The 23,003-nt window shown below is 45.3% G+C and overlaps 2 protein-coding genes across 2 annotated transcripts in view; one reads left to right on the top strand and one right to left on the bottom strand.

Annotated features, from left to right (window-relative positions):
* LOC123991111 (phenylalanine--tRNA ligase, mitochondrial-like) overlaps positions 1 to 295 on the bottom strand; it is a 150,646-nt gene extending 150,351 nt beyond the window's left edge. Inside the window, exon 1 of the mRNA XM_046292325.1 lies at positions 232 to 295. Coding sequence (XP_046148281.1) covers positions 232 to 292 — 61 coding nt within the window. The 5' untranslated portion in view covers positions 293 to 295. The remainder of the gene's footprint in view (positions 1 to 231) is intronic.
* LOC123991112 (LYR motif-containing protein 4B) overlaps positions 1 to 23,003 on the top strand; it is a 61,588-nt gene that overhangs the window by 18,073 nt on the left and 20,512 nt on the right. Inside the window, exon 2 of the mRNA XM_046292328.1 lies at positions 1,986 to 2,106. Coding sequence (XP_046148284.1) covers positions 1,986 to 2,106 — 121 coding nt within the window. The remainder of the gene's footprint in view (positions 1 to 1,985; positions 2,107 to 23,003) is intronic.

Genomic DNA, 23,003 nt, shown 5'->3' on the forward strand with positions numbered 1-23,003 from the left:
TTTCACGCAGTCATTTGAATATGTTAAAGCTTTAAGGCCACATTCATGACCATGATAACTTTTTTTAACGTAAGAATTGGGGCATTTTATTCAGTCAAAACTGGTATTCAGACATGTCTGTGGTCTGGGCCTAAAACTAAAGTATCCCTTTGGTGCAGGAAATTGCGTTTGCTTTAGGTTCTCAGCTAATCTGATGATTCACTTTTGATTGTGTGATCCAAGATTACTCACTTGGTAAAGGCATGAAGATGCATTTTCTTCTCTCTAGAACACACGTCATTCTTCCTTCCATAATCTATCTTGAGCTCCCCGCTCTCCTGTCACAACTGAACGGCAGATGGGGTGATTGCTTCTCCGGCTGTCGTAAAAGGCCCCATCCTCGTATTCTCTTGATGACTCAATTATTCCCACACCATGGACGAAGTGCACACTGTGTAGACTAATTGACCAGCAGTCTTAAGCAGACCTCGCAGTGTGCCTCAAGCTGGTCTCTATGGCATATCAACAAGGCTTGGTAGGTTACTTTCTAAATGTAATCCGTTACATATTACCAGTCAACTTGCAATCAGTAACATCATTTTTGGTTTACGCAAACTAAGTAACTTAATCGTGAGCGTTTCAATCACTGCTTATAGCCATTGACGAGAGAGGCTATTGATTTCGTTGGGCCTAGCGATTTTGCAAAAATATGCCTATATGAGGATGTTATAAGAATTACGTTAAAGTACCATTTTATTATGAATCATGTCATTGATGTACTCCAGAGAAAAAGGTTTTGCTTTTGTCCTGTTGTGTTAAGTTGGTGGTTCGCCATTAGAAGGCTTTGGGCTATTTTTTCCGAAGTATGTCTTGGTGACCTGAAAATAGAATAGCTTGATTGGTCATGTTTAAAAATTCAGCTGCTGTATTTTTTTATTTTTAAAGCAGATCCAATTGTACTAACTCAGCAACTAATAATTAGATCATGCAAATGCACCTTAGACTCAACAAATTGATATGTTATTTGTTTGCTTCAAATCCTCCTCTGGCTCCCAATTGGCGTAGTGGTCTAAGACATTGCATCTCAGTGGAAGAGGCATCACTGCAGTACCTGGTTTGAATCCAGGCTGCATCACATCCTGCCGTGATTGGGAGTCCCATAGGGTGGAGCACAATTTGTCCTAGTCTGGGTTTGGCCGGGGTAGGCCGTCATTATAAATAAGAATTTGTTCTTAACTGACTTGCCTAGTTAAATAAAGGTTACATTTTTTTATATATATATAAATATTCCCATCAGTCTAGGAGAACAACCGCTCTGCTACTTTTTCTTCAGTGGGTAACCAACGTTTTCTTCTTTTGTCTGAACCGTACTGTTAATTTTTTTTTTCAACCAGTTTTTGAAGAACCTCCCTCCCTATACACTCACTCTTTCGCACTCGCTTGTTCGCTTCCTACTCATCCTCCGCCTTGTGTTTTGGGGAAAAAAAGATGGGTCCTGGCTGTCAATAAGGAGCTGCTTGTCAGTTCATCTCTCAGCACAGGATCCTCCCTGGGTGCCAAGGATGCCAATTTGATCTTCGCATAACACTTCCTGCCCACTTCACACAGGGCTTCGGCTGCCAGATAAAAGCTAACAGCCACTCGTTTCCAGCCTCTCGCTTTCCAGCGAATGGAGAACCCCATTATCCACAACCCCTTAACTAGAAGGCTGATTCACACGGCACAGCCCTTCGGCTAACAGTGGTTTCTCTAATCCAATTGAAGGGTGGGGGGTATTTCCCTCCATCGGTATAAATGAGTCTTGTAAATGGGGTTCCTCATGCTTTGACACATTTTGCGATGCATCGTTAACGTGTGGCGTTAAATTAGGATTTTCCTCACTTTGACAAGTGCCACGTTAATCGATTGCTTCATTTGTTATTGATGTGTATACTGAATGCCGTATATGTATTCCTCCAGAGTTTTATGGGTATGTTGATAAGTGTAGAATTTGTGTTTTCATTCAGGACGTACGCCTTGCGCCGGGTGCAAGATGCCTTCAGGGCAAACCGGAGTGTAGAAGACCCTAAGATGGTGGAGCAGCTCTTAAACCAGGGCAGGGACAACCTAGACATGATCCGGAGACAGGTAGGCCTACCACAAATACACGCACACACACACACACACACACACACACACACACACACACACACACACACACACACACACACACACACACACACACACACACACACACACACACACACACACACACACACACACACACACACACACTGGTTCATGTAAGAACAAAGTTATTCCAGCAAGGACTTAAGTATTTTGATGCTCACAGCAAAATCATTTCTCCAAATAAATGTTTTCCATTAATCGTCCAACTTAACCAAAATATCACCTGGCCCGGGATACCTCGGAGTCTGTACTATAGTTTCCAAGGACAGTGGGTGGCTATTTTTCCCCCATTCTCTAACTTGCTCATTCCCCCAGATACATGTTAGTTGAGCACCTGCTTAGTGTCCACCTGTCGACTCGCACGGCGCCAGAGTGCTAATCACCACTGATGCCCTGCTGTTGGCCGCTTTGTTCCCATAATGCACCTCCAACCGCCCATCCCATCTCAGGGGACCATGGGGAAGGCTCCAGCCCTCGCTCTCTCTTGGTCTCTTTATTCAGCTATGTCTGTCTTTATCTCTCAATCTCAAGTTTCTCTCTGTTTCTGAGTGTATGATTTCCACGTCATTCTCTTGGGCACCGTCCTCTAACACCTATCCTCGGTTCCCCAGGGCTCTATGTGTTGTGCTGATAACCAGCAGAAATGTATGACTTGGTCAGTGACCTATAAAGAAGGCAATTGGCAAAAAACACTAATGTTTGCATTGAGATGCATGCAGCTCGTCTCATGATAGACACAAATATTCCGATGTATATATTGTTTATATGGGCTCATCCTACAGGCCTATTCAATGAGAATATAGAATAAAAACAAATACAATTATGCAACATTGCTCTACATCTCACGAGCGTCTCTTCTTCGACGTCTAGAGGTAATGTCAAGAGAGACGAGTACCACTAAGATAGTTAGTGTGTTTATGTGAAGCTGTGTGGGTGGCACTGCTCTGCAACTGAGCCGGTGCTAAGCAGCAGAATAGAGCAGCTGCGCGTGTGTGTTTGCATATCCCAGCAGATGCGAAACAGCCTTATGTAGAGGATAAGACCCACGTCTCCCACACACACACACACACACCACCACATGCATATTGATGCTCGAATATACACCCGTATTATATACACACCAAGCGTGTCTTGACAACTTCAACCTTGTGTGCCCAAGCAAGTATAGCACTTTTGGCACAGAGAATATTCTTGGCTCTCTGCCTCTCTCTCCAGCGGACACCACAATGTGAGTGCCAACACAGGCGGGCATGAGTGGAACAAGGAGGCGGGTAATGTGGGGGTGGCACTGCACTGTCACACTATGCCCACCCACCCCCCCCACACACACACACACACACACACACACGCGCAAGCCCTCCTGCATACACATGACGCCTTACTGAACCTGTGGATTATGTTGTGTGTTTGAAAATGACAGATGGGTGTCTTTACCACTTGCAGTATGTATACGTGGTGCGTTGCTGATGGTACAAGGATGACTAAACCATTCACTTGCTCACCACGTACTCTGTAGTCCCTGTATACGCAGCCCTCTCCAGCTTCAAAAGAAGAAGCTAGCTCTTTATTCATCCATTTGCACCAAAACGTGTTATTTGCTGTCAGACACTATCCAACATGGCACACGCACACAGAACAGATAGATAGGAGCATTAAGTGCCTTGCTGAAGGGTGCAATCACACCGTGTTTATCTTGCTTTGACATTTTAGCTTTTTTTTTCAATAGCAGCTGTGGGTTGCGTGTTTAAAAAAAAATATATATATATATTATATATTTATTATCGTTCTGTTGTCTGCTCCACCAGGATCCCTACTCCTACACACGGTTTCGAAAAAAGCCTGGTGGAGCATGAATGTTAATCCAGAGCCCAACCCTTGCGTACGAAGTTCAGGCCCTACCCTATCCAGGCTCAATGGCTTCTGCCAAATTTAAGACCCAACCTGAAATCAGAAATATATTCCTCCGCTAATAAATCCACCCTGAATGCTGCTCGCTCTGCATGTGATTTGATAATGGTGGCTCTGAATAGTGTTGTCAGGATTTGATGCCAGATTTTCCTTGGCAAAAATGAACAGAAGCAGATGGAACTCTATGGTCTTTTTTGAAACCTACTTTTGGAAAATATTGTGTGCTATATCTTGAAAAAATATAAAAATGTGACTGGTTGACAACATAATGCATTTTTTTTTCAACATTAAAACTGCTTTCCTCAAGAAATTTAATCCAGTTCATGTTTTGCTTTCTTACTTCCTAGTAACGCGTTACTGTTATCGTGACAACACTAGCTCTGAGTATCCATAGCAACGGCTCCACTTGGGTTGCTATGCTCAATGACTAGACATGACAGAGCAGTTAGCTACTTTTTGTAACTCTAAACTCCAACAAAATTCAAGAACATAATTATATATAAATCTCTCCTGTTTTATATAAGCACTTCTGACACCATGTTATGATCTTAGTCATATGACTGCACTGTGCAGCATAGCAGCAGCAAATGGGTCAGCTTCAAAATGTTTGTCAAATTAGTGATGCCCTGCCCCTACCCTAGTTATTGATAAAAACCAGGCACTGCCCGGCTCTAAACAATGTATAATGTCAGGGCTCAGGTCGGGTTGCAGAGCTCTAGGATATATAGATTATTAATATGCCCCCTCTCTCAAAATACTTCAGTTAGGGGGTTGTAAGAAGCATCAAATCATTTGCTTCAGGTTCAGTAATAGCTCTCACAGCACTAGAAGCCCATTCCTATAACGGCGTGCTTGGCAGTGTCCCCGCCCCGGATTTGAATGTGGAATGTGAGGTATGCAGCCTAATGAATGTCAGATAATTTTGGCTCACACTAACATTTTTTTACCTACTCCTCCCTTTCTCCCATTTTAGAAACAATGTCATTGAAGAGCATCTCGCCTAAAAACAGTATATACCCAGCCACAAGCAACAAAGACATGTTTATTGTATATCCAGGGCTCCAAGCGCAACCATTTCGTCGCATTTTGCTGCCATTTGTGCGAGAACATCAGTGCGAGCTGCAAATTCTAAACTCTGTAACAAAAGTAACCGTCCTTTTTTTCAGGACCCTGTCTTTCAAAGATGATTCGTAAAAATCCAAATCGTCAAATATCCTTAAACACGGTTTCCCATGCTTGTTCAATGAACCATAAACAATTAATGAACATGCACCTGTGGAACGGTCGTTAAGACACTACCAGCTTACAGATGGTAGGCCATTAAGGTCACAGTTATGAAAACTTAGGACACTAAAGAGGCCTTTCTACTGACTCTGAAAAACACCAAAAGAAAGAGTCTTAGGGTCCCTGTTCATCTGCGTGAACGTGCCTTAGGCATGCTGCAAAGAGGCATGAGGACTGCAGATGTAGTCGGGGCAATAAATTGCAATGTCCGTACTGTGAGATGCCTAAGACAGCACTACAGGACGGACAGCTGATCGTCCTCGCAGTGGCAGACCACGTGTAACAACATCTGCACAAGATCGGTACAACCGAACATCACACCTACGGGACAGGTAAAGGATGGCAACAACAACTGCCCGAGTTACACCAGGAACGCACAATCCCTCCATCAGTGTTCAGACTGTCCGCAATAGGCTGAGAGAGGCTGAACTGAGGGCTTGTAGGCCTGTTGTAAGGCAGGTTCTCACCAGATATCACCGGAAACAATGTTGCCTATGGGCAAAAACACACTGTCGCTGGACCAGACAGGACTGGAAAAAGTGCTCTCACTGACGAGTTGCGGTTTTGTCTCACCAGGGTTGATGGTCGTATTCGCTTTTATCTTCGAAGGAATGAGCTTTACAGCGAGGCCTGTGCTCTTGAGCGGGATCGATTTGTAGGTGGAGGGTCCGACATGATCTGGGGCGGTGCGTCACAGCATCATCGGACTGAGCTTGTCATTGCAGGCAATCTCAACACTGTGCCTTACAGGGAAGACATCCTTCCCCCTCATGTGCTGAGGGCTAGGGCCATTCCCTCCCCAGAAATGTCCGGGAACTGGCAGGTGCCTTGGTGGAAGAGTAGGATAACATATCACAGCAAGAACTGGCAAATCTGGTGCAGTCCATGAGGAGGAGATGCACTGCAGTACTTAATGCTGCTGGTGGCCACACCAGATACTGGCTGTTACTTTTGATTTTGACCCCCCTTGTGTTCAGGACCACATTACATTTCTGTTAGTCACATGTCTGTCGAAGTTGTTCAGTTTGTCTGTTGAATCGTATGTACAAATATTTACACATGTTAAGTTTGCTGAAAATAAACGCAGTTGACAGTGAGGGAACGTTTCTTTTTTTGCTGAGTTTAGTTGGTCACCTCACTCAACAAAAAAAAATATTTTGGGGTGTGGCTAAAACAATGATTTGGTCAGACATTTTTTTAAATTTGTATTTGTAGCACGGAACATTTATACGAAATGGATGAGCGTGCACAATTTTCAGTGACTCGCTTTGGCTAGTGAGCACTACTTTCAAAATTTCTGGATGAAATTATTCATAACATGCATTGATTTGATTCCTGCCATGAAAGTATCTGCCCTGACCCTGACAGTGCCTATTTTAGCTAGTGGCTGTGATGAGCGAGCCTTTTTCTCTCCCTCTTCCCAAGGTGCGCTCTGTGTATAGGGAGAGAAAATGCATTCTGATTGTACAACATTTCAAAATGCAATTGCGGGGGAAAATATTTCACCAATTTATAACCTATGTTTCTGGCATGACTTTGAGATACGGAGCCGAGGTTGGCCATTTGTGGTGAGTGCATTCTATCAAACCCCCTGGAAAGATTTGCTCAGCTGTATTTCCAAAAGCTGAATGAGTTTCTCTCAGGGCTACACCCATCTGTAAATCTGCACTATCACTAATCTGCGATATAATTTCCCATGATAATCCAGATAGAGCCATAGTGTATAGGGGAAAGACGGGCTCTATATCAGCCGGGCATTTCAGGTCAATGCCCTCGGGAAGACCCATTTCACCTCTCAGTGGAGCTCAGACCTGTGTTCAAAAACTATTTCATATCTTTAAAATACTTTGAGTGTTTTATTTTTTTCTAGCCTTCCTGGATTGCTAGATGGGTGGGGTTTGCAGTTTTGGGACTATTCTGTTGATCCATTTAAGCCTGGCAAGCTCAATCAAGCACAGACAAAGTACTTGAAATGACTTCAAACCGCATTGGAACCCTGTATGGTGTTACTCACAGATAGGAGTGTAGGAGTTGACGATCTAATGTTAGCATATTCTAATATTGCCATTATTGCTATAATGTAGTCTTTTTCCATAGCAATTTACACTTTTCAAATGCTGTGTCCCTATGTTCCCATCAATTTAGCCATTTGAGCCCCTGCTTTACCAGTCATGGTGAGCTAATCTTTCCTATGGGGCTGGGCTATCGGGGTTTGAAATGTCCCTTCCCTCATGCGAGTCATGTCAGTTACTAGTCTTTCTGCTAGACACCCCTGTTCTAAATGTCCTTTCTTCCATTATTTCTCATCTCTGCCCTTTCTTGGTCCTTTGCTGCAGTAAGATGTCAGTCTTTTATAAGTCGGCTTGTATGTAACTATGATGGATTGCACCTGCAGGATGGTATTCATGTAGGGAACCGCATGATCTTGCCAAAACGAATGTGGCCTTTCTGTTAATGGGAGATCAAATGAAAAAGATCCCTTTGTACAAATGCCATTGGTTCTGCGTGAGCGTGTGTGCTTTTTGTTTGCTCTTTTCTATTTCTCTCTCTGTGTGTGTTTGCCTCCATGTGCCCGCGTCCTTGCCAGACATAGTCTGTCAGCCCGTATCGGATTCTTGAGAAATTATATTGCCAGCGAGTGACAATTCTATGATCATGACTTCTATTGCATTCTTGTTTGGTATGAACTATGGATGTGATTTACCTATCCAATGTGCCCACTAATATTATACCCTGCAGGGCAATCCAGCACAAATGGCTGCTACTAATGGCACTTGATGTCAAAGTATTTCAACCATTCTGGGGCAATGAAGATGAAAGGTCAGTTTAGTGAATTATATCTGACATGTACTGTGCAGCGACACAAGGCTATGTAGCAGGGCCCAACTAGCCCGCAGGAGGTTTGATTTGTTATGTGTGAAAAAAATACTTCAGTTCTCTCTTGAACATCTAAAACTAGATCGAAAGTAACTCGTCACACTGCACTTATATTTCAACAGAGCTACAAACATGGCTCAGTGGACGTCAGAAGGCAGAGTGCAGCAGAGATTGAGGGATACATAAGTCTGCCATGTACAGAACCAACTGTTTTTTTTTCTTTATCAGGTTTCTCTTGGGTCACTGGTGGAGAAATATTACAGCATCCATCTTTGGAGACCTTGAATATATTACAGTATAACGTGTCCTCATCCAACCTTCTCATAGATTGCCAAGCTCTAGATGAAAGATATGTATTTTGGAAGACAACTTGCATCTCGTTATCTTCATAATGAGCACACAACGTTTTTGTGTGTGTGTGTGTGTGTGTGTGTGTGTGTGTGTGTGTGTGTGTGTGTGTGTGTGTGTGTGTGTGTGTGTGTGTGTGTGTGTGTGTGTGTGTGTGTGTGTGTGTGTGTGTGTGTGTGTGCCTTGAACAGAGTGACTGGCATAACCCAGTAAACACATTAACACATCCGTAGGAGGTGAAAGCATAAGTCTCCATCACTCCTGATTCAGGGCTAAACGAGCTTTAAATGGCTGTACTTTCACTCTCACTGAGTGGGAAAACAGGGGAGGTGGGGGTTCGGGAGGCAGGCATGTATTCAGAGGATACCAGGATGTCCGCTTTGAGTCATTACCCTTGCCGCCAGGTTGCTCTGGTCGCCGCCCCGGGTCAGATAACCACCCACATTGTCACATTCACACACAACAGTACTGTGTCCTGTGACTGCAATTGAAGATGCTATAAAGTTAAAAGAGGGGAGCGAGAGAGAGTGTGCATTAGTGGTGCTTATATAAAGGTGGGGGGGTGGATGATTGCTGAAGCGAACGAGAGACTGGTGCTGTAGTGGGAGAAAAAGGAACTGAATGTAAAAGTGCTTGGACAAATGGCAGATAACACGTTTGAAGGGATCAGTTGTTTTAGCAAGCAAGGTGCAAATTCAAATGTTGGTCACTGTTATTTGCAGTGTGATTTGTAGATCAGTGATTCTGCACACTAATTGCAATGCAGTTGATCTCAAACATGCACAATATAATGTGTCTCGAAACGAATGGTCAGATGTGGGGTTGTCTTGACCTGATATGCTATTGGTCGCTATGTTCCTTCCCTAACTCCACTACCGAGTCCTGGACTTAGCTACATTGCATAAAAGGTTCGGTGAAGTAATAAAATGTGGCTCACAACAACCACTTTTCCATCCAGGTACTTCGAGGAACCCAATGAAAGTTGATCACATTGATCCACCCGTGTTTCTCTTTTGTTTTTTTTTAAGTAGAGTTTTAACAGCTGGATCTGGACTGCTATCCTCTTAGCCAAGAATGCCTCTGAGCACCTGTGAGGCTATAAAATGCTCAATAAAAGTTTAATTGTTTGCGGAGAGCCTGGCAGGGGCTGCCAAATACCACTGTGCCAAATATACTGCTAAGCAGGATGGGGGGAGGTAGATGTATTCCCCTCCAAGTCTCCAACCACTACCTTGTATCCTTTTCCCTCTCGCTCTCATCCAACACTTCCCACACTGCCCTTACTCGGATGGTATCGCGCCGTCCCAACCTTCGCTCTCTCTCCCCCGCTACTCTCTCCTCTTCCATCCTATCATCTCTTCCCTCTGCTCAAACCTTCTCCAACCTATCTCCTGATTCTGCCTCCTCAACGCTCCTCTCCTCCCTTTCTGCATCCTTTGACTCTCTATGTCCCCTATCTTCCAGGCCGGCTCGGTCCTCCCCTCCCGCTCCGTGGCTTGACGACTCATTGCGAGCTCACAGAACAGGGCTCCGGGCAGCCGAGCGGAAATGGAGGAAAACTCGCCTCCCTGCGGACCTGGCATCCTTTCGCTCCCTCCTCTCTACATTTTCCTCCTCTGTCTCTGCTGCTAAAACCACTTTCTACCACTCTAAATTTCAAGCATCTGCCTCTAACCCTAGGAAGCTCTTTGCCACCTTCTCCTCCCTCCTGAATCCTCCTCCCCCTCCCCCTCCTCCCGCTCTGCAGATGACTTCGTCAACCATTTTGAAAAGAAGGTCGACGACATCCGATCCTCGTTTGCTAAGTCAAACGACACTGCTGGTTCTGCTCACACTGCCCTACCCTGTGCTCTGACCTCTTTCTCCCCTCTCTCTCCAGATGAAATCTCGCGTCTTGTGACGGCCGGCCGCCCAACAACCTGCCCGCTCGACCCTATCCCCTCCTCTCTTCTCCAGACCATTTCCGGAGACCTTCTCCCTTACCTCACCTCGCTCATCAACTTATCCCTGACCGCTGGCTACGTCCCTTCCGTCTTCAAGAGAGCGAGAGTTGCACCCCTTCTGAAAAACCTACACTCGATCCCTCCGATGTTAACAACTACAGACCAGTATCCCTTCTTTCTTTTCTCTCCAAAACTCTTGAACGTGCCGTCCTTGGTCAGCTCTCCCGCTATCTCTCTCAGAATGACCTTCTTGATCCAAATCAGTCAGGTTTCAAGACTAGTCATTCAACTGAGACTGCTCTTCTCTGTATCACGGAGGCGCTCCGCACCGCTAAAGCTAACTCTCTCTCCTCTGCTCTCATCCTTCTAGACCTATCGGCTGCCTTCGATACTGTGAACCATCAGATCCTCCTCTCCACCCTCTCCGAGTTGGGCATCTCTGGCGCGGCCCACGCTTGGATTGCGTCCTACCTGACAGGTCGCTCCTACCAGGTGGCGTGGCGAGAATCTGTCTCCTCACCACGCGCTCTCACCACTGGTGTCCCCCAGGGCTCTGTTCTAGGCCCTCTCCTATTCTCGCTATACACCAAGTCACTTGGCTCTGTCATAACCTCACATGGTCTCTCCTATCATTGCTATGCAGACGACACACAATTCATCTTCTCCTTTCCCCCTTCTGATGACCAGGTGGCGAATCGCATCTCTGCATGTCTGGCAGACATATCAGTGTGGATGACGGATCACCACCTCAAGCTGAACTTCGGCAAGACGGAGCTGCTCTTCCTCCCGGGGAAGGACTGCCCGTTCCATGATCTCGCCATCACGGTTGACAACTCCATTGTGTCCTCCTCCCAGAGCGCTAAGAACCTTGGCGTGATCCTGGACAACACCCTGTCGTTCTCAACTAACATCAAGACGGTGGCACGTTCCTGTAGGTTCATGCTCTACAACATCCGCAGAGTACGACCCTGCCTCACACAGGAAGCGGCGCAGGTCCTAATCCAGGCACTTGTCATCTCCCGTCTGGATTACTGCAACTCGCTGTTGGCTGGGCTCCCTGCCTGTGCCATTAAACCCCTACAACTCATCCAGAACGCCGCAGCCCGTCTAGTGTTCAACCTTCCCAAGTTCTCTCACGTCACCCCGCTCCTCCGCTCTCTCCACTGGCTTCCAGTTGAAGCTCGCATCCGCTACAAGACCATGGTGCTTGCCTACGGAGCTGTGAGGGGAACGGCACCTCAGTACCTCCAGGCTCTGATCAGGCCCTACACCCAAATAAGGGCACTGCGTTCATCCACCTCTGGCCTGCTCGTCTCCCTACCACTGAGGAAGTACAGTTCCCGCTCAGCCCAGTCAAAACTGTTCGCTGCTCTGGCTCCCCAATGGTGGAACAAACTCCCTCACGACGCCAGGACAGCGGAGTCAATCACCACCTTCCGGAGACACCTGAAACCCCACCTCTTTAAGGAATACTTAGGATAGGATAAAGTAATCCTTCTCACCCCCCCCCCTTAAAATATTTAGATGCACTATTGTAAAGTGGCTGTTCCACTGGATGTCATAAGGTGAATGCACCAATTTGTAAGTCGCTCTGGATAAGAGCGTCTGCTAAATGACTTAAATGTAAATGTAAATGTATTCCTCCTGAGCTTCCATCACTGAACATTGCATTCTATTCACCTCCATCTTCTCACCTATATTCCTCCTCTGGCTTCTTTGTCCTCATAATGCTTCTCTCTCCCTTTCTCTTCATCCAGACACAGAGCTGGATTTTGAATCGTACGTCATCTCTTACCATGAATCTGCGTATTAAACTTAATATTTTCTAAAAGATTCTCTTGTTGCTCTTGCAGGCCCACCTTCTCACTAAAATACCGGTCTTCCTGACCGAGGCTACTCCTACTGGTTAGGAGGAGTAGTGAAGGTATTTTTTTTGTTCTCAAATGAATGTTCTCTTAGGAAGGTTGTGTGTGTGAGAGAGGAAGTTTGTGTTGCTACCATAGGAGTACGAATTATTTTATCTTTGAGACAGCACAGGCCTTAACATTAAACAAAGGAAAAATCAACCAATTCAAAAAGCTGTAGTATCACTTTTCCAGCTAGGTATAACCTATAAAAACCCAACCAATAAGATATTACTGCTAAACCCAACCTTGTAGATTAGAATATCACCTTCTACAACTTCACCTATTATGACGTCACGTCTCTGAAATCGCGTCAGGGTAGCCTAGTGGTTAGAGCGTTGGACTAGTGACCGGAAGGTTGCAAGTTCAAACCCCCGAGCTGACAAAGTACAAATCTGTCGTTCTGCCCCTGAACAGGCAGTTAACCCACAGTCCCTAGGCCGTCATTGAAAATAAGAATTTGTTCTTAACTGACTTGCCTGGTTAAATAAAGGTAAAATAAAAAAAATAAAAAATCAGGCTTTGTAGCATAAAACTCAGTACAGAGTTAGCTGCGATAGTCTGGTGGCCTGTTATTACACAGTAGCGGTACCCCGGGCGGTAAATCATTGGAAATTAATATTCCCCTGTCATTTATATCGATGGTGTCACATGGCCAAGTGCCAATGCCTTTTAGCAAACTCCAGGCATTTACATTTGTTGGATGACATGAAAATGGAGCTCTTTGGCCATGCAGTGGTGGGTTTTGCATCAAAAGAAACATGCATGAGCAGAAAACAGGAGGATTATTTAAGATGCTGTTTGAAGGGGTCGGTTTTCAGATATTTTCAGAGGATGGGCAGGGACTCTGCTGTCCTAGCTTCAGGGGAAAGCTGGTTCCACCATTGTGATGCCCTGGAAAGGGAAGAGCTTGGACTGGGTTGAGCAGGAGCTGCCCTCCAGTAAAGGTGGGAGGGCCAAGAGACCTGAGGTGATAGAACTTGTGCTCGGCTTGGGGTGTAGGGTTGGAGCATAGCCTAAAGGTAAGGAGGGGCAGTTCCTTTTGCTGTTACGTAGGTAAGCACTAGGGTATTGTAGTGGATGTGAGCTTCGACTGTAAGCCAGTGCAGTGTGCGGTGGAGCGGGGTGACGAGAGAACTTGGGAAGGTTGAAAACCAGGCGGGCTGCAGCATTCTGAATAAGTTACAGGGGTTTGATTGTGCAAGCGGGGAGCCCAGCTAACAGCGTTTTGTAGTAGTCCAGACAGGAGAAACAAGTGTCTGGATTAGGACTTGCACCGCTTCCTGTGTGATGTAGAGTCATACTCTACGGATATTGTCGAGCATGAACCTGCAGGAGTGTGTCACTGCTTTGATGTTTGCAAAGAACGACAGGGTGTTGTCCATGGTCACATCAAGGTTATTTGTACCCTGGGTGTGTGACACTGTCGAGGAAGAGCAGCTTGGTCTTGTCGACATTGAGCTTGAGGTGGTGGGATGACATATGTTGAGATATCTGCCAGGCATGCAGAGATGCATGTCGCCACCTGGGTCTCAGAAGGGGGAAGGAGAAAAGTAGTGGAATGTCAACGACAAACCAATGATGGGAGAAACCATGTGAGGATATGACAAGGCCGAGTGACTTTATGCATAGAGAGAAGAAGAGAGACCCTAGAACCGAGCCCTGGGGGATGCCAGTAGTGAGTGTGGTGCAGACACAGATCCTGTCCACATCACCTGGTAGGAGCAGCCCACACGGGTAGGATGCAATCCAAGAGTGTGTAGAGCCTGAGAGGGTGGAGAGGAGGAGCTGACTGATCTAGGAGGATGGGAAAAGAGGAGAGAGAATCAGCTCTGACAGTGCGGAGAGCCTCCATGACATAGAAGAGCAGCCTCGGTTTAATGGCCTATCTTGAAGCCTGACTGGTTAGGGTTAAGAATATGTTTCTGAGAGGGATAACGAGGAAGTTGATCAGAGGCCGCACGCTCAAGTGTTTTGGAAAGAAGGATACAGGTCTGTAGTTTATGACATCAGATAAGTTGAGTGTTGGTTTCTTGAGTAGGGGAGCGACTCGGGCCATTTTGAAGTCAGAGGGGACGCAGCCTGTGGTCAGGGATGAGGTAAGTGAGGAATGGGAGAAGGTCTCCAGAGATGGCCAAGAGGAGGGGATGGGGTCGAGCTGGCAGGTTGTTGGGCGACCAAACCTCACTAGTTGCTGGATGTCATCTGGAGAAAGGGGACAAAGAGGTCAAGGCATAGGGTAGTTCTGTGTGCGTGAGACTCAATAGGCTGAGTGAATGAGTACTGGATGTCATCAACTTTCTTTTCAAAGTGGTTGATAAGTCATCTGCAGAGAGGGAGGCGGTGGAGGAGAAGGTGGAAAAGAGTTTCCTAGGGTTAGAGGCAGAAGATTTAAATTTAGTGGTAGAAAGTGGATTTAGCAGCAGATACAGAGGAATAGAACGTAGAGTGAAAGGATGATAGGTCCTCCGGAAGTTTAGTTTTACTCCATTTCCACTCAGTTGCCTGTGTGCCAAGCCGGGCGGGAAGAAAAGGGACCGTGCGAGTCATAGGATGCGGAACGGGAGGAGAGTAGGGTTGAAGAGGCAGAATGAGGAGCCGGGAGGGAGAAATATTTAGCAGAAGGGAGAGAATGTGGGATAGAAGCGGAGAGCGTGGTGGGAGAGAGCAAAGATTGCGATGGCACATAATCATGTGGTTAGGATTGGAGGAAAGGTTGTGATCAGAGACCTGGAGGGGGGTTCCAGTGAGGTCAGTAGGTGAGCAGCCTCTAGTAAAGATGAGGTCAAGCTTATTGCCTGCCCTGTGAGTTGGAGGGGATTGGGAATGGGAGACGTCAAAAGAGGCAAGGAGGGGAAAGGCAGAAGTCGGGAGGAACAAAGAGCGGTGAACCATCATCGGGAAATGAGCTTATCAAGTTGTCAAGTTCATTGAGGAACTCTCCAAGGGCACCTGGTGGGTGATATGACAAGGTTGAGCTTGAGTGGACAAGTAACAGTGACAGCATGGAATTCAAATGAGGAGATAGACAGGTGAGAAAAGAGAATCTCCACTTAGGAGAAATTAGTACATCTGTGCCATCACCATGCTGACCAGATACTACCTCTTGGATGAGCTCTTGCATGAGGCAGAAATAATGCGTTGCGACTCGAGGTTTCCGCATCAGCTGGAAGACTGTACTTTTCGGTCACTGTCAGTGGAGGAAAGGGAGAGTGGAGGGATTTGCTGCTCTCCCTCCGCTGAGACTGACCACCAGATGCATGCGCCATCAGCCAAGTAAAATAAAAAGCAAAATATTTAAATGTATACTCACTCAGCTATGCTTCACAAGTAATAAAACAACGGATCTATTACCGGTGTGATCATATGGCCTAGATCCTTTTTATTTATTTTTATATATACACTGCTCAAAAAAATAAAGGGAACACTAAAATAACACATCCTAGATCTGAATGAATGAAATGTTCTTATTAAATACTTTTTTCTTTACAGAGTTGAATGTGCTGACAACAATCACACAAAAATGATCAATGGAAATCAAATGTATCAACCCATGGAGGTCTGGATTTGGAGGCACACTCAAAATTTAAAGTGGAAAACCACACTACAGGCTGATCCAACTTTGATGTAATGTCTTTAAAACAAGTCAAAATGAGGCTCAGTAGTGTGTGTGGCCTCCATGTGCCTGTATGACCTCCCTACAACGCCTGGGCATGCTCCTGATGAGGTGGCGGATGGTCTCCTGAGTGATCTTCTCCCAGACCTGGACTAAAGCATCCGCCAACTCCTGGACAGTCTGTGGTGCAATGTGGCGTTGGTGGATGGAGCGAGACATGATGTCCCAGATGTGCTCAATTCGATTCAGGTCTGGGGAACGGGCGGGCCAGTCCATAGCATCAATGCCTTCCTCTTGCAGGAACTGCTGACAAACTTCAGCCACATGAGGTCTAGCATTGTCTAGCATTAGGAGGAACCCAGGGCCAACCGCACCAGCATATGGTCTCACAAGGGGTCTGATGATCTCATCTCGGTACCTAATGGCAGTCAGGCTACCACATGGAGGGCTGTGCGACCCCCCCCCCCCAAAGAAATGCCACACCACACCATGACTGACCCACTGCCAAACCGGTCATGCTGGAGGATGTTGCAGGCAGCAGAACGTTCTCCACGGCGTCTCCAGTCTCTGTCACATGTGCTCAGTGTGAACTTGCTTTCATCTGTGAAGAGCACAGGGTGCCAGTGGCGAATTTGCCAATCTTGGTGTTCTCTGGCAAATGCCAAACGTCCTGCACGGTGTTGGGCTGTAACCACAACCCCCACCTGTGGATGTCGGGCCCTCATACCACCCTGATGGAGTCTCTGACCGTTTGAGCAGACACATGCACATTTGTGGCCTGCTGGAGGTCATTTTGCAGGGCTCTGGCAGTGCTCCGCCTGCTCCTCCTTGCACAAAGGCAGAGGTAGCGGTCCTGCTGCTGGGTTGTTGCCCTCCGACGGCCTCCTCCACGTCTCCTAATGTACTGGTCTGTCTCCTGGTAGCGCCTCCATGCTCTGGACACTACGCTGACAGACACAGCAAACCTTCTTGCCACATCTCGCATTGATGTGTAGATGTAGATGCACTTGTTTTGAGATCAAATCAAGAGCCCAGTGTAGCCACGTGTGCACATTTTGTTCATTGATTTTGCAAGTTAGTGAATTATTATCCCAGTTATAGATCATTTGTAGTCAGCAATAGGGGAGGGATTGCTTGTGACGTGGTGTTTTTTTGTGTGTTTTTTTCTTCATACATTTGCAAGCATTAAATGCACATAATTACAATGACACACTGATGCGTTTCAGGCGGCGTTCATTTTGTGGGCCTACTAGACATGTTTTGAATCACAATAATTATGCTATCGTTGTTAGCGTAGCTTCCCAGTAATAACTCTGCAATGGGCCTTACAACGTCCTTAGCTCTGTGTGATTGGACTGTGTAATGAGTGAGTGATATCGGCATTAGCAGTGTGTCTAGGACCTGAGGGTCTTGGTAAGAAAACCAATAGTGATTCCCTGCTGAACATTTTTAAAACGGCAGCAACATGTATGACCTAACCTCGATACACACTTCATCACCCTATACGGTTACCAAGACCTTCCTTTATCTGGGCCCAAATAGAATGTGTTACAAGAATATTTAGTGTATTGGACAGCTATTAGTTCCCTTATGGAAAGCTATTTAGGCTGGGCTACTGTTGATAATGAGTGTGTGCCTGGCTGCCTGTACCGTGTACCCGGGTGTGTTTGTTCCTGAGCTTGTGTGACTTGTTTGCTGTGTGCAATGCATGTTTACCCATGTTTTGTGTGTATGTGTGTAAGATGGTGAGTTGGGAATAGGCCAGTGAATGAGCTAGGCCAAGCAGTAGTTAATGCCGTATATTATACAGCCTAATACGCCATAAAAGTGAATGATTGTGCTTCTCGGAATTCCATCTACATGAATACAAATGGACCCATCTGAGTGGAGTGAAATTCCAATGGAATTGACTTCCATGAAATGCACTACGGTATATCCATCACTCTAGACAGGGGTGGCTAAATTGGTTGATACATTTCTTGGTCATGGTTTCAATCCCGTTGGACTGGCTCTTGTCCACATTTATTTTTTGGTCTCCTTTCCTCTTTTCCAATAAAACACAGTTTTAATGTTTCTCATCCATTGACCCAGAGCCTGTTGTTCCCCACACTGATACAAGATTGCAAGTGGAGAAGCACGGAGCAGTTTGGGAAGATATTTTTTTTGACTAGTGTTCTTCTCAAAAGCCTAAAATGTACATTTGGTCACAGGGTGGCAGAATTATGATTTGGAACGAAACCCACGGTGTTTGTTGTCGACCAAGGATAACAATTTGGCTTGAGCATATTGGACGGCTAGTGCTCTGTTTTACTGCGGCCGGTTGAACACTGCCAGCGTGTGTTGCCGTGGGCCGGCACGTCGCATATGGACCCCCGCAGTGACATGGCACCAGAGGAGAAACTGAGTCACGCATTTCTTCCTCCCTCGCAGCTTGCAACACCTTATCCATGAGTCACCATTTATTTACTCTCTACCTGTCTATCTGTTCTACACTCCGATATGCCAATCAGTTTTATCTGCTCTGTCTATCTATTCTAATAATGCGTACATTTTATGCCCAGATATGTCAACCTACTCTAATATCACATTGCATACCGACTTCTCAAACTTCTGTACCAAGTATTGTAACACTTTTTAGCGATATTTTAAACCCAGATCTAGGCTAGAGTTACCCCAAATATTATCATGCTTCTTATTAATTGAAATGTGCATTTGTGCTGATAAGGTGTAGGGACACCCCCCCCCCCCCCCCCCCCCCAAAGTGAATTTTCTTATCAACTGTATGCAAGATTTGCCATGTTTTGTCTTAAGAATTCAGCATTCTCTGTGTTGGTCTTGCCAACCCGCATTGTCACATCTCTGAGAAGCAGAGGTTACATCATATAGGTTTGATATCTGATTGGAGGTTAACTTTACAGTAATACCATTGGTCAACAACTCAGATTTTGAATACCAACAGCTCGATGCTTATAAAGGGGTCTTAGATTTATTGTTCTTTCTCTTTATTTGTTCCCGATCTGCTGTGGTATGATTTTCTCTCTCCACCCCATGGACTTTTGGGGCATGGCCTTTCACGCTATGGTTTATCTCAATTCAATTTAAGGGCTTTATTGGCCTGAGAAACATGTTTACATTGCCAAAGCAAGTGAAATGGATAATAAACAAAAGCGAAATAAACAATCTTAACAGTAAACATTACTCATAAAAGTTCCAAAATAATAAATACGTGTCACATGTCATTAAGTCTATATACAGTGTTGTAATGATGTGCAAATAGTTAAAGTACAAAAGGGAAAAATAAACTACAATGGTGTTTTTCTTCACTGGTTGCCCTTTTCTTGTAGCAACAGGTCAACAATCTTGCTGCTGTGATAGCACACTATGGTATTTCATCCAATAGATATGGGAGTTATCAAAATTAGATTTTTTTGTGGTTGAAAAACACATTTTTATGACTCCAACCTAAGTGTATGTACATTTCTGACTTCAAGGTTGTGCGTGCGTGCATGCATCCACGTACGTACATACATACATATTCCTGTGTGTCATTTGTTTCCTTCTGGATGGTCATGATGCCTCTGATACTGAGTGAAGCAGTCGGTGGCAGAAGTCAGCTGGTTACTTGACATCCATCAGTTTGTCCGGTAGTGGACAGGGGCTTCATTTATAACCATTGTGTAAATTTCACACTGCTTGCTCCATTTCTGAAAATAATATGTATGTCTAATAATAATGAGATTTATAAACTTGGCACACGCCATACATACGCACGTTTTGTGTTATAAATCAGACCTGCCCTAAAATTGTGCGTGCATGAACGAGCATTATAACTCCATTCACCTTTTTATGTTGACAATTACACCCTTTTATTTGCTGTATAATGTGGGCCACAGCAGTTTATAAAAGACAGAACATCTGCATTTTACCCAACCCCTCTGAATAAGAGGTGCGGAGGGGGGCTGAGTTAATGGACATTCACGTCATTCATTCATGTTGGGGATCTTGCTCACTGCACATTTTTCAACCTTGTCAGCTCAGGGATTCGAACCAGCGACATTTCCTACATTTCATATATATATATATATATATATATATATATATATATATATATATATATATATATATATATATAAATTTTTTAGACATTTTTTAAATTTTTTACCCCCTTTCCTCCCAGTTTCATGGTATCCAATTGTTTAGTAGCTACTATCTTGTCTCATCGCTACAACTCCCGTACGGGCTCGGGAGAGACGAAGGGTGAAAGTCATGCGATACACAACCCAACCAAGCCGCACTGCTTCTTAACACAGCGCGCATCCAACCCGGAAGCCAGCCGCACCAATGTGTCGGAGGAAACACTGTGCACCTGGCAACCTTGGCTAGCGAGCACTGCGCCCAGCCCGCCACAGGAGTCGCTGGTGCGCGATGAGACAAGGATATCCCTACCGGCCAAGCCCTCCCTAACCCGGACGACGCTAGGCCAATTGTGCGTCGCCCCACTGACCTCCCGGTCGCGGCCGGTTGCGACAGAGCCTGGGCGCGAACCCAGAGTCTCTGGTGGCACAGCTGCAGTACAGCACCCTTAACCACTGCACCACCCGGGAGGCCTAACCAGCAACATTTCTGTTACTGGCCCAATGCTCTTAACCGCTAGGCTACCTGCCGCCCATAGATTCTACAAATGTCTGGAACACTATTGGAGGGATGCAACACCATTCTTCCATGAGAAATTTTGAGAAGGTCTTTGTCTTTTGTAGTTTTGTGATACCAGAATTTTTACTTTGATACCAGGTTTAGTAAAACTATACTCGATATGGCCACTATACTCGATACCAGAATGCTACCACGGCAAGAAAAAAGGCATATTACCTTAAGTCACAGAATGGCATTTGAGCCAGACAAACTCAGTTACTGTTCTGTTCTATCATTGGGCATCTTTAGCATTACATTTGACATTTGATGTATGCATTAATTAATAAATTGTAGAATCATACAATTATTTTCCTCATTCAATTTGTTTTACCAGTCTAACTACATAACGTAATAGTAAAAATGTATTAGAATGGCAAATCCCTATTGGTAAACTGGGTAAATCAAGATGAATATAGCTAAATGCATGTTCAATAGGAGAGTTATTGAGCTTGTTTTTGCTGATTCCACCTGGCTACAGATGGCAATATATTTTCCTTCATGTTTCCCTTCCATATAGCTCGTGCTATAAGGAGACATTGGCTGTGCTGATAGACAATTCCTCACCTCGCTTTCGCTCGCTCTCTCTTCCTTGTTCCACCTCCCTTCTCCTCTCTCCCACTTATCTTGCTCTCTTCTCAAGAGCTGATGTGAGATCAGATGGCCATTTGTCTCTGGAGAGAACTAGTTGCCTACGTCTAGCCTGGCCTTCCTGTATAGGCCTTGTCTGCCAGTGGCCCCTAAGTACTTATTGATTACGGCCACTTACTTGGAGCACCATCCCTTTAAGTGCTTGGTCCCCTGGAATTCAATCCCAGCTGAGAGTCCAGACCTCTCACTGCAGCAAAACTCCCACATAAGTTTTGTTAAGTCAAACATAAGGCAAGAGACTAAGAAAGACAGTGGGAGAAAAATGGGAGCGTAGCTGGGCTAGCTATTTTTACCCAGCACCTTTTGCTATGCTGTGCTGTGTGGTGGACAGAAGTGAAAGATCAGAGCTAGTCTGTGAAAAGTGGTTCCCGGGGGAACTCCACACACGGCACTACTGGGTTGTCGTCATCTCTTCAACATCCCCAATTAGAGTGTGTTGTCATTGAGGTATGAGGCAGAGACCACTCGGTTCTCCACATACACAAAGTGTACAAAACATTAGAAACACGTGAAAGCTATGAACCCTTATTGCTGTCACCTGTTAAATCCACAAGTTATAGGCTGTAATCGCTGCCGAAGGTTCTTCAACAAAGTACTGAGTAAAGGGTCTGAATACTTATGTAAATAAGGTATTTCTGTTTTTTATTTTTAGTACATTTGCAAAAATGTCTAAACTGTTTTCGCTTTGTCCTATTTGTTCACTTTGGGTTACTGTGTGTAGATTGAGTATTTAAAAAAATGTAATCTATTTTAGAATAAGGCTGTAACGTAACAAAATGTGGAAAAAGTCAAGGAGTCTGAATACTTCCCGAATGCGCAGTATACCTCATCATTATCTGGGTGTGATCATACCGGGCAAGAGCTAATCGGATAAGGTGACTTTATTCTAATTATTCATAATAGTATCTCATTAGTTCCCGCCGTTTGAGCAGGCAAAGCTAATTGGGCCACAGCTTTTGTGTGTGTGTGTGGCCTGTTGAGGTTGCCTGTTGAGGCTCACATCGCCCAATTAGACGACACTCAGACCAGCTAGCTTGTTTAGCTTAGCATCCCTAACTTTTCATGTACAATTTTTTGGGTTGTGATGCCAAATCATTCGGGAGGGAAAAACACAAAACATGGCCACTAACTGAAAGGTGATCGTCCTTTTTTTCCATGGGGCTGTGGATTGGGTCATTAATACAATCTGCTTTATCACTGCGGCTCTGTGAGCGACGTTGCGGGGGAATTTTACAGATTCATGTGGCGTACTGCACATCTCGTTAAAAGTTGCTTCAACGAGGGACAGTTTTACATGCAAAAACACAAAAACAACTCCCTCCATTTTGCCAAACCCCATTGCACTGACAGGCTTTTCGTTTCAGGGGAGAGCTTCCCTCCATATATGTGTAGTTTGGCCACGGAACCACCGCCAGCCAGATCTACGTCCCAAATAGCACTCTATTCCCTTTACAGTGCACTACTTTGGAGCAGGGCCCATAGGACACTATAGATGGAATGGGTTGCCATTAAGGACGCAGCCCAGGTCTTGTAGCTCGAGGCTTTCCAGAGAAAAGCCTTGATTCAGTTTATAAGCCGTGATGCAATAATACCAAACATTGGGAACCAGGTAGCACAGGACGACCCAGGTATTGA

Source organism: Oncorhynchus gorbuscha, linkage group LG12 (genome assembly GCF_021184085.1).
Source record: "Oncorhynchus gorbuscha isolate QuinsamMale2020 ecotype Even-year linkage group LG12, OgorEven_v1.0, whole genome shotgun sequence".
NCBI lineage: Eukaryota > Metazoa > Chordata > Actinopteri > Salmoniformes > Salmonidae > Oncorhynchus > Oncorhynchus gorbuscha.